This window comes from Hemitrygon akajei, chromosome 1 (assembly GCF_048418815.1).
Source record: "Hemitrygon akajei chromosome 1, sHemAka1.3, whole genome shotgun sequence".
Classification (NCBI taxonomy): domain Eukaryota; kingdom Metazoa; phylum Chordata; class Chondrichthyes; order Myliobatiformes; family Dasyatidae; genus Hemitrygon; species Hemitrygon akajei.
The window spans coordinates 96,522,924-96,535,764 of record NC_133124.1 but is presented as its reverse complement, the minus strand read 5'-3'; the positions used below and the strand labels follow the sequence as shown (position 1 = coordinate 96,535,764).

Genomic DNA, 12,841 nt, shown 5'->3' with positions numbered 1-12,841 from the left:
CTGAAATGAGTACTTTCCCACTTTCCCATTATTTTAACTTAAATATGACAATTCTTCATTTGTTAATACTTGCACACTTTCAGCGGGTGGGTGGAATGGAAAAGGAAAGAGGAGAATCAGTAAATCCAGTCTTACTCTGCTTAGCATGTTTAAACCAGTATTTACCTGGTACTTATGCTGTCAGTTCCAGATATGACAGTAATCTTGCCAGATCTTTGAAAGCTGTGCAGGAATTGTTTTATCTGATCTGAGAAAGGTACTTGAGAAAAAAAAAAACACCAGATCTGCAGTCATCCTTACATTCTCACCTTTTTGATTTGCTGGTTTTTTCCCAAAATGGCCCTGTTGTGTTTTTTTTCCCATTGTTGTTTGAGTTTGAAGATCAGGATAATAAAGGTTCACTCTCACGACAGAAATTAATGACAACATAAACTCACTCATTTCTCTAAAGCTGCATGTTCAGAGGTTACTGTCTGCGTTTATCTAGAAAGGCAAATCAGACCACAAAATAACTGGCCCTCATTTGTACATTACTAGGGAACCGTGGATACAAGTCATAGTCTCAGAGATTCTTCACCCTTCAAAGCAAGAAATGAGACAGAGTTGTTGAAGGGCTGCTCACATGGCGGGAGGAAATCAGAAGTGATGACTGACAGAGCTCTCAGTTCTAATGCTGTTCTAATCCTTCCTTTCCTTCTTTCTTCCCACAGATGTCTCCATGGTTGTAGATTCAAGTTATCCATTCAAGGATCAAAAGGCCCTATGGTATGGCCTTGATTGCTATAAAATATCCTTATCTGCTACAGTGTGCAGTATATTTTTGGTATGAGCAAGTTGAATGAGTTTGAGGACATTTAGTATGTAACCAAAAACTCCAGCAAATTCCTATAGGTGGAGATCAGTTTGATTTCATCACTCCTGGTATGGAGATTACAATGTACAGGATTGAGAGAGGCTGCAGAAGGTTGTGGATTCAGCCAGCTCTATCACAGATACAAACCTTCCTACCATCAAGGACATCTTCAAAAAACAGTTCCTCAAGAAAGTGGCAACCATCAATAAAGACCCTCACTATCCAACCCATGCCCTCTTCTCATTACCACCATCAGGGAGAGGGAACAGGGGCCTTAAGATGCACACTCAACATTTTCGGGCAGCTTCTCCTGCACCATCAGATTCCTGAATGATCCAGGAACCAATTATCACTACCTCACTATTCCTCTTCTGCGTTATTTTTTACTGTTACTTCTGGTAATTTTTATGTAGTGCACTGTACTACTGCCATGAAACAACACATTTCACAAATATGTCAGTGACAATAAACCTGATTCTATTTCCGAATACTATACAATGTGAAAAATGAACGCTTTCCAATCAAACAGGTCAGTGTCTAGAATAACTGATGTACAATCACTTTTAATAAACAATTTTAATTAGTCTTTTCCAGATGGCCAATAGGATAATACTCACATCAATTGGAACACTGTCGTACAGGCGCTTGCCAATGACTGTTTTTCCTTGGATATTAATGTTCTCCCGTTCTTCCATTGGCAGGGTATCAATGAGCTTACAGTCAATGTAAAGGGAAACACTATCCGATTGAATACTTAGTGCCATCTTATGCCAGTTGCGATCAAACAAGCTGCTGACTTCTCTGTTTCTGAATACAGTCCTCACAGCATCTTTCCTCAATCCCACTGCATTATATTCCACAGCTTTGTTTTCACCATCCAAACGAATGGATACCTGAATAAATGGAAATTCGTCATTAAAAAGATGTCATCATATTTCAGACAAGGACCACTGATATCCTGATTCACTCATCACCAATGGCCTGTGACTACATGTGCATCATTCCATTTCAGTACCTCTATATCCTCAAGTTAAATACCAGCTAAAGCTGTGATAACATCATTATCTTGCTGGCTCTCAAAATAGCTGATGGTCACAAAACTCCAAAGAAGTTAAGAATAGGCTGTGCAACAATTCTCTTAACTTTGATTTCATCTTTTATTCTGCCCTTTTCTGAAGTTTTTCAGTCACGCTTGACCATGATTTCAAGGACATTCACCTCTAAATTCCAGAAAGACTGGATCGACTAGGCTTATACTCACTGGAATTTAGAAGACTGAGGGGGGATCTTATTGAAACGTATAAAATTCTAAAGAGATTGGACAGGCTAGATGCAGGAAGATTGTTTCCGATGTTGGGAAAGTCCAGAATGAGGGGTCACAGTTTAAGGATAATGGGGAAGCCTTTTAGGACCGAGTTGAGGAAAAAACTTCTTCACACAGAGAGTGGTGAATCTGTGGAATTCTCTGCCATAGGAAACAGTTGAGGCCGGTTCATTGGCTATATTTAAGAGGAAGTTAGATATGGCCCTTGTGGCTAAAGGTATCAGGGGGTATGGAGAGAAAGCAGGTACAGGGTTCTGAGTTGGATGATCAGCCATGATCATACTGAATGGTGGTGCAGGCTCAAAGGGCCGAATGGCATACTCCTGCACCTATTTTCTATGTTTCTATGTTTCCTTTCTTGTCCTTAAACTTGAGTTCCAACTAATGATTTAAACATGGAAATCATCAGCAAAGCCTGAATAGAGTCATAGAGCGTTATCGGACAAGAACAAGCCATTCAGTCCATCTAGTCCGTGCTGAACTGTTATTCTGCCTAGTCCTATCGACCTGCACCTGGATCACAGCCTTCCATACCCCTCTCATCCATGTTTTTATCCAAATTTCTCTTAGATATTGCAATCAAACCCACATCCACCACTTCTGCTGGCAGATCATTGACTTATTTATTATATTATTTATCTATTCATTAAGATACAGAGTAGAATTTGCTCTTCTGTTCCTTCAAGTCACTTTATTGCTGATTTAATCCTAGCCTAATATTGGTAAAATTTACATCCTACTCTCACACCACTCTACTAGTGTCATCTTTGCTGTTCATGGAATATAAAACTATGTCGGGTAGAGGATGGGCCATTGATGTGATTCCATCAGTTTTTCTTGGTGTCGATCAAGTTAAATGATTTCAAATAAGTTAGCAGGCAACATTCAGGCTACAAGGAACAGTTGTACGGGAGAAGAGGAAGGTTCATAGTTACCATCAAGCCCCTGGTGGGATGGATGATATAGCAAGTCTATTGTCCCTAAAGCATGGGCACAAGAGTTCTACTCCACCCATAACTGCACAGCTCGATGGATACGATTAAAATATTCCCGTTTCAGCCTGGTACAGCAGAGAATCACAAATGCTTCCAGGGTCTGTGCAGGTAATAAAGATGTCTTAATGTGAATGAATAAACTATTGCTGCTTGAAGTCAATGGAAACAATGCCAATTCTAGTCATACTTCTTGTCGGATTCCACATAGGAAGAGTGGCTGTAAATCAGGATACAGGTGTATTTAAGGAAACGGCAATTTTGACTCCCAACACCAACCATCTTACTGGTAAATGTACAGTCTCTAGTAAATAAAATCAAAGATCTCAGAGCTGGGTGCTGTATCAGAGGGACATTAGGACCACGTGCGTCCTTTGTTTCACAGAATCCTGGTTAACCTCTTCCGTACCTGACGCAGTGATTCAGACTCACTTTACACCGTCAAGATAGGACTGTTGAGTCTTTCAAAAGCAGAAGAGATGGTGTATGCCCTTCATGATCAAATTAGGTGCACAAATGTATCAGTGTTGTCCCAGTTTTGCTCACTAGACCTGTAATACCCCTAAAATCACTAAATAAATCCCATCAACAGATCACTTGCAGTACCAGAGGAAACAATACACTGGACCACTGTTGCACCACCATCAAGAATGCCTACCATGCTATTTCACGCCCTCACTTCAGAAAGTCTGATCATCTGCCTGTACTGTACTTCTACTCCCTGAGTACAGGCAGAGACTGAAGACTGCAGCACCAGTCGTGAGGACCAGGAAGGTATGGACTAGGGAAGCATAGGAATGCTTACAGGACTGCTTTGAATTGGTGGACTGGACTGTATTCAGTGATTCATACTTCAAACCTAGATGAGAATGCCACAGTTGTTACCGACTTCATTAAAACCTATGTGGATCAGTGTGTGCCTATGCAAACTTGCACATTCCCAAACCAAAAGCCATGGATGGACCAGGAGGTTTGTCATCTGCTGAGGGCGAGATCTGTGACTATTAAGTTGGGTGATTCAGGTCTGTATCAGACAACCATGTATGTATGTCTTGCAGGGAGTTATTTCAAGAGTGAAGAGACAACTATGAGCAAGATTGGAGGCGAAATCCCAATGGATGTCACTCTGGCAGGGTTTGCAAGACATTACTTGCTACAAAGCAAAACCCTTCTATGCCCACTTTGAAAGGGAGAATATAACTACTACCATGAAGATCCCTACAGCACCCAGTGACCCTATGTTTCAGAGGCCGATGTTAAGGTGAACAAATCCTTGCAAGGCGGCAGGCCCTGATGGAGTACCTGGTAAGGCTCTGAAAACTTGTGCCAACTAATGGGCAGGAGTACTCAAGGATATTTCAACCTCTCCCCACTGCTATGGTTGGAAGTTCCCACCTGCTTCAAAAAGGCAACAATTATATCAGTGCCTAAGAAGAGTAGTGTGAATTGCCTTAATGACGATCATCCAGTAGCATTCACATCTGTGGAGATGAAATGCTTTGAGAGGCTGGTCATGACTAGAATGGACTCCTGCCTCAGCAAAGACCTGGACCCACTGCAATTTGCCTATTGCCACAATAGGCCTACAGCAGCCGCAAACTCAGTGGCTCTTCACGCGGCCTTATATCATCTGGATAGTACAAATACCTATGTCAGCATGCTGTTCAGTGTTTAACACCATCATTCCCACAGTACTGATCAATAAACTACAGAGCCTGGACCTCTGGACCTCCCTTAACTTCCTAACTGGAAGACCACAATCTGTGACGATTGGTGATGATATCTGCTCCTTCCTGACAATCAACACTGGCACATCTTAGGAGTGTGTGCTTAGCCCACTGCTCTACTCTCTCTATACCCATGCCTATGTGGCTAGGTATAACTCTAATACCATCTATAAATTTGCTGATGATACAACCATCGTTGGTAGAATCTCAGATGGAGATGAGAGGGTGTACAGGTGCAAACTATGCCAGTTAATTGAATGGTGTCACAGCAACAACCGTGTACTCAATATCAGTAAGACAACAAAGCTGATTGTTGACTTCAGAAAGGGCAAAATGAGGGAACACAAACCAATCCTCGTAGAGGGATCAAAAGTGGAGAGAGTGAGCAATTTCAAGCTCCTGGGTATCAAGATCTCTGAGGATCTAACTTGGTCTCAACATATCAATACAGCTCTAAAGAAGGCAAAACAGTAGCTATATTTCATTAGGAATTTGAAGAGATTTGGTTTGTCAATTAAACTCTTGAAAAAAAACACACACACATACACACACACTGTGGAGAGCATTCTGACAGACTGCATCACTGTCTGGTATGGGGGTGCTACTGCACAGAACCGAAAAAAAAAACTACAGAAAGTTGTAAAATTAGCCAGCTCCACCTTGGGTACCAGCCTCCGCAGTATCCAAGACATCTTCAAAGAGAGGTGTCTCAGAAAGGTGATGTACATTAGTAAGGACCCCCATCACCCAGGACATGTTCTCTTCTCATTGTTGCCATCAGGAAGGAGGTACAGAATCCTGAAGGCACACACTTAATGATTCAGGAACAGCTTCTTCCCCTCTGCCATATGATTTCTAAATGGACATTGAACCTATGAACACTGCCTGACTCTTTAAAATATACATTATTTCTGTTTTTGGACTATTTTAATCTATTCAATACATATACTGACTGTAATTGATTTATTTTTTTCTCTTTCTATATTATTATGTATTGCATGGGACTGCTGCTGCTAAGTTAACAAGTTTCACATCACATGCCAGTGATAATAAACACGATCCTGATTCTTATACTGGAAGAATTGGAGCAGACCATCATTGAATGGCGGTGCAGACTTGATGAGCCAAATGGCCCACTTCTGCTCCTGTATCTTCTGGTCTTTACTTTCTACACAGTTATAAAAGCTCTTGTTGGCCAGAGAGAACTTCAATTCTCAAATCAGTGAACTGGAATGAGGCAAGGGCCATGGAATCCACAAAGTAAAAGTTTGTGTTCTTGCCATTGGTTACAGGAATGGAGGTGGCCATTTTGTGACACTGTCCTTGCAGTTGCCATTTTTTTGAGTGGCATGGTGAACTGAATCTTACTCCGGAATAATCAGAGCAACTGAATATTGATACAATGAGTTTTCTGCTGAGATCGTTTTCAGATAAGAAGCTCTTTATTATGTAAAATGGAGCTTGCAGAAGGAACAACCTGTGATCTGGTTATCTTGACCCAGTGTTTGCCTGTTTAGACTGGTTTGAACCAGTTTGAATTGGATAGAACAAAAGAAATTACATAAGGCACAAGGTTGAAGGAAACGGCCATTAAGCAATATTGCTTGTAGCCTTATCCAATGAAAACTTACACAGGTCATTAAAATGACCTGGAGCCAACAAAATTGAAACATCATAGATTGATATGATAAGGAAAAGAATAAGAATTGCGAACTTTATGAGTACAGGCAGTGACAAGTTTGTGGATACCAAAAACTGCTGAAGTAGGAAATGTGGAGATTACATCGGGATCAAGGAGAAAGCCTGGCCAGCATAGACTCCTTATCCTGGGTATTGCCTTTTCTTTGACTGATCATGGAGGGTCAGGGAAACATGGTGGCTATGCACACAGCTATTCAGTTTGCAATTTCATGTTCTTCTTAGTTGAGACAATAAAGGTCAATACATAAAGATACTCTCTGTGCCTGACTGATCACTATTATTGAGTTAATCTTTGTAACATTCTTAATAATTGTCTTAACAGTGCCTGTAGGCAATTAAAAAAAAACAATTTTCCTCGTGGCCTTTACAAAATCCTTTCTTATTGTTTTGAAGGTATAAATCACTTAATCTTATATATCTTTAATCATAATTTTATCACAAGCCCCACCTGGAAATTTCAAATCAAATTTAATCTCTTTAATAGTCAATCGTCCCTTTGGCACAGCTCCTTGTTTTCCCCATGAGACTGACATTTTGGCTTTTTTTTAATCTCATCTAGAATTTTTTCCTACTGTTTAATTAATTATTTGCCAACCTTTCTCTCTATTACCCCAGGACCAATCTTTTCCCCATTGCAGTCCATACATTTTCTGTCTCTTTTCTTTTACTGAAACTCTGTGGTAAACACTGCATTGTATTCAATTTCCCATTGTTCACTGGCTCCTTTATCAATAGTTCCATTCATTTTCATGAACTATAGCAATAGCTAGAAAGGGTCTAGAAAGCAGAATGGGGAGCATTCTAAAGTATACTCTCTACTAAATACTTCACCAGTGATGCGGATTCCACCACTATTTCAGCTTTTCAATCTCTCCTGAAAATACTTCAATCAGGAAACTTCCGTTCCCAAACCAACCCAAATATGAACCAAGTCTTGCTTATGACTTTTATCCTACATTCTATTGTTACGCCTGTGCCCAATTCTGAGGGGCAGAAGGGTACAAACTAGCCCCCTCCTTTTTGAGAATCGCAAGATTGCTATTAATTCAGGTCTGGAGACCCAGGAAATGAGAGAGAGAGACGCAGAATCCACAGGGGGTTTGGAATGTCCTGGCCCCTCACTGATACAAAGACACGGGAAACGGCCATTGTCTCTTGGAGATGGAATTGTGTATTGAGCACTATGCTATTCATTGAAGCCCTCAAGGAATGAGCAACGTGGGCTGGTTGGGGGGATGGCATCCTCCCCAACCTGATTGACATCTGAGACCCCATGAGTAAGGATAAAAGAGGGTCTGGGGAACAACCCCTTACACACGCACCAGGAGAAACGCTAGAAATCCCGTGACAGCATTTAATAGCGACAGCCGGTGGAGGGCCCACGTGTGTCCTTTCCTGTTGCCCCCGGGATTGAGGCCCTACCACGGAAGACGGCTTAGCTAAGGAAGAGATCACCACCGACGACATTTTCGAAGGATCGACATCATAAAAAAGGAAAACGGGCAAGTTCTAAACCTCCGTCTCTCTCTCCAACCAAAAAGCTGCAGCTTGAATGAACTTGAGTGACTTTTATATTTCCATCGGACAATACATTATCCCCTAGACAACGATACAGCTACTTCTTATTGATTATTTTTATATCCGCGCTTTTAGATTTAGTATTGACGACGTATATTGTCTGTATGTTTGCATTGATATTATTTTTGTGTATTTTTATCAATAAATACTGCTAAAAATAGTACCATCAGACTTCAACGGACCTCTCTATCTTTGCTGGTAAGTGACCCAGTTACGGGGTACGTAATACTATAAAGTTAATAAATTCCTCCACAACTACACATCGAGCTACTCTTGAAGGAAATACATAGAATGCTGGCATTGATGATGTTATCAGAACAATAACAGATGGAATTTAATTCAGGATGTGTGAGTTTAGGTATTTTGTGAGCACTAATAAGGGAAGGAGATACATAGAGACTGGCCATACCCTAGGGAATATTGAGTAATAGAGGGAATGGTGTACAAGTTCAAGTTTCATTTAAAAGTGCAGCATGTGTAGAAAAGGTGATAAAGGCGGCATATGAGATACTTGTCTTCATTAACTCCGGTGATAGCTTATAAGCACTGGGAGGTTATGGAAAAACTTGATAAAACATTAGTTAAGCCATTGCTGGAGTAGTGTGTACATATCTGGTCAGCACACAATTGAAAGGACATAACTGTACTGAAGAGGATGGAGAGGAATTGCATCAGTTGTTGCCTGGGATAGCGTACTTCAGTTATGAGAGACTGGATAGAATGGGATTTATTTTAGTTGAGAGGATACCTGATAATGTAAATCTCTCCCCATATCAGAAGGGTTTAAAATGAGAGGGGATGGATTTAAGGATGTCTACAGAGGATCTGAGGAAACTCCATTTTTACACACAGAGCCTCATTGGAATCTGAATGAGAGAGTGTTGGGAACACAAACGCTCCCAACATTGAAATAATATCTAATCAACCACATAAATCATTGGATATAGAAACCTAAGCACCAATTCTAGTAAATAGGATTAGTATGGGTGGATGCTTGATAGTCAGTATATAGATATGACAGGAGAAAGGACTGAGTTAAATAAAGAAATTGCTGGAAAAACTCAACAGTTCAGACAACATCTGGAGAGAGGAAAAATATTTCCGCTAGATAAACTTTAACCATCTGAAATGCTGACCCTCTTTCTTTCCATAGATACTGCCTGGCCTGCTGAATACTTCTGGCATTAATTTATGTTTTAATTATGAGTCTATATACCTGTGGAATTCCATATTTGTCGATAATTTGCCAAATGTACCAGTCTTCTCTTCGCGAGGATTTTCGGAACTTAAATGTAGCAACAAAGGCATATTCATCAGGCAGACCTTGAGGAAACACATCTCTGAGATAAAAGAGAGAATAAAAGTTTTTGAGTGTTCAGCAGGTTTAAGCAGACCCATATGGATCTGGAAGATCACACATTCCATCCATAGTCTCACAAACTCTGTTATTGAGCAGAAATGCTGAAGTCCCTTTTGCTGCCCTTATGAATGCATATGCCTATAGTTTTTTGTTTCACACATTTTTCCAAATTTGAAACTCAAAGATCAGCAACAGCACATTTCAAGTTTTACAAGGCACACTGGTTCACAGAGACGATGGTAACATTTTCACAATGGAGCAAGAAAGTGACCGTGCTTTTCTCCTTCTGACTACTACGTATTTTCCCCATATTGTTGGAATGAGTAAAGACAAAGAAGTGATTAGGACCAGGTGTGACAATCCCTTTGATGAAATATGCACCAAAATAAGTGTCAACCCTAAGCTATAAGGATCACCTTTAAGGAACGTGAAGGAAACCAAGCAACATAAAATATTATTGCTTCAGAGTGACAATTGGTTTAGAAGAAAAAGGGGGAGAGGGAGTGAAATGAACAAAAGAAAATGAATAACATTTAAAATAATAAGCATGAGTTGTTCATGGTCAACTTATTGTTTGCTGTTTATCAGTCTGAATTTTCTGCTCTTTCTAAATTAACCTTTGTTGTTGAAGACAGAAGATTTTACTTCTGAAGCAGGTAACATTTTTCAGATATAACCATTGGAAGGCTGAGATCTTGGCTGATTCTTGGACTACAATATTTTCCATGACTAGTTTCCTAGCGTTGCCTCCCGAACCCCACAATTTATACAGCTGGATGACCTAGAATCACATCTTTACCTCATTTTAGTTAGACCACAGCAAGTTACTCTGTATACCAACACGAGTAGTATTGCAGCAAGGCAATAAAAACCAGCTAGCCCAGTGACCCAACCTGAGAATTAATACAAGAAAAAATTATACAGAGGTAAATCTGGTCAATTCATGAATGGCATGAGAAGTTCTGGCAGATATATCTCTGAATTTGCAACAGATGTCCATTGCAGAACGTTTGATGGTCACTCTGCCCTGAAGATGTTGTTAGTTAGAACAGGGTCATGCATAAATCTGTCAACCTGAGATAAGAAATCCTGACAAGTCTGGCAGCTGGGTGAGTGGAACACTTCTTAACAATACCCTACTGTGCTTCAGATGTGTTCTTGCTTATGCCTTCAGACATATATTGTGGAGCCACAATTAAACATCTGAGCACCTGATAGACTAAAGCAGCAGAGTGCATGCGGACAGTTATACTTACCCGTAGTTCAATTAACTGCTATTTTTATCTGTGAGGTTGTGGTTGAGCCAGATGGAGTTGAATGAGTCACATTTATTTCAGGATGACACTGCCTGACCTATAGACCACAGGGAGCCACCGGAGCCAATAACAGCCCTGGTGTGAGTAGTGGCAAGACTCTGAAAGCTGACAGCTAACTGCTTAAGGGTCAACAAAAACAATGACATTGGCTAAAGTGCATTAGTTGTCAGGCTGACAAGGGCAACAGTCAAAGGCAATGCTTATGAGGTTTCAAAATGTATTGTTAGAATGAAGCATGGCACAGATATTTCCACAAGTTTTCCTCAGAACTCACGCCTATTTGGTTTTAAATTGTCATCTTCTTTGATCTGCCCAAGAGCATAAGTAGGAGCAGAAATAGGCCACATCACCTTTCAAGCCTGCTGCAAAATTTCAAAACATTTGGCTGACCTGATCTCATTTTCAGCTCCACTTTTCTGTTTATTTAGCAATATACTTGGTTCCCTCATAGTCCACAAAACTTCACTGTGGAGGACAATAGCAGTATCCCAGAAATTCAAGAGTGTCAGGGAACAGAAGGTAGATAGATAGATAGATAGATACTTTATTCATCCCCATGGGGAAATTCAACTTTTTTTCCAATGTCCCATACACTTGTTGTAGCAAAACTAATTACATACAATACTTAACTCAGTAAAAAAATATGATATGCATCTAAATCACTATCTCAAAAAGCATTAATAATAGCTTTTAAAAAGTTCTTAAGTCCTGGCGGTAGAATTGTAAAGCCTAATGGCATTGGGGAGTATTGACCTCTTCATCCTGTCTGAGGAGCATTGCATCGATAGTAACCTGTCGCTGAAACTGCTTCTCTGTCTCTGGATGGTGCTATGTAGAGGATGTTCAGAGTTTTCCATAATTGACCATAGCCTACTCAGCGCCCTTCGCTCAGCTACCGATGTTAAACTCTCCAGTACTTTGCCCACGACAGAGCCCGCCTTCCTTACCAGCTTATTAAGACGTGAGGCGTCCCTCTTCTTAATGCTTCCTCCCCAACACGCCACCACAAAGAAGAGGGCGCTCTCCACAACTGACCTATAGAACATCTTCAGCATCTCACTACAGACATTGAATGACGCCAACCTTCTTAGGAAGTACAGTCGACTCTGTGCCTTCCTGCACAAGGCATCTGTGTTGGCAGTCCAGTCTAGCTTCTCGTCTAACTGTACTCCCAGATACTTGTAGGTCTTAACCTGCTCCACACATTCTCCATTAATGATCACTGGCTCCATATGAGGCCTAGATCTCCTAAAGTCCACCACCATCTCCTTGGTCTTGGTGATATTGAGACGCAGGTAGTTTGAGTTGCACCATATCACAAAGTCCTGTATCAGTTTCCTATACTCCTCCTCCTGTCCATTCCTGACACACCCCACTATGGCCGTGTCATCAGCGAACTTTTGCACATGGAAGGACTCCGAGTTATATTGGAAGTCTGATGTGTACAGGGTGAACAGGACCGGAGAGAGTACGGTTCCCTGCGGCGCCCCTGTGCTGCTTAACACCGTGTCAGACCTACAGTCTCCCAACCGCACATACTGAGGTCTATCTGTCAAGTAGTCCACTATCCAATCCACCATGTGTGAGCCTAATTGCTATTGCTAAGGAAAAGGTGCTTTTTAAACAGAAAGGTCGGAGTGTAGGCATATCCCTCAGGACCATATAGACTACAGCCCATAGTTCTGAAAGAGATAGCTGAAGAAATTGTGGAGACATTAGTAGTGATATTTCAAGAATCACTAGATTCTGGAATGATTTAGGAAGACTGAAAAATCACATATGTCACCTAACTCTCACAGAAGGCAGGGAGGCAAAAGACAGGAAATTATAGGCCAGTCAGCCTGATTCAGTAGTTGGGAAGATGCCAGGGTACTTGGAGACACATGACAAAATAGGCAGAAGTCAGCATGGTTTCCTTAAGGAGAATTCTTGTCTGACAAATTTGTTTGAAGTCTTTGAGGAAATAATTGGCAAGAGTTACAAAGGAGAG

At 40.9% G+C, this 12,841-nt stretch overlaps 1 protein-coding gene across 4 annotated transcripts in view; it reads right to left on the bottom strand.

Moving 5' to 3' along the window:
- Positions 1 to 12,841, bottom strand: part of col22a1 (collagen, type XXII, alpha 1) — a 272,437-nt gene that overhangs the window by 152,887 nt on the left and 106,709 nt on the right. For all 4 annotated transcript variants that reach the window (XM_073048247.1, XM_073048265.1, XM_073048274.1 and 1 more), the window contains 2 exons: positions 9,392 to 9,515; positions 1,471 to 1,746 (listed from right to left, as the gene is read on the bottom strand). In XM_073048247.1, coding sequence (XP_072904348.1) covers positions 1,471 to 1,746; positions 9,392 to 9,515 — 400 coding nt within the window. The remainder of the gene's footprint in view (positions 1 to 1,470; positions 1,747 to 9,391; positions 9,516 to 12,841) is intronic.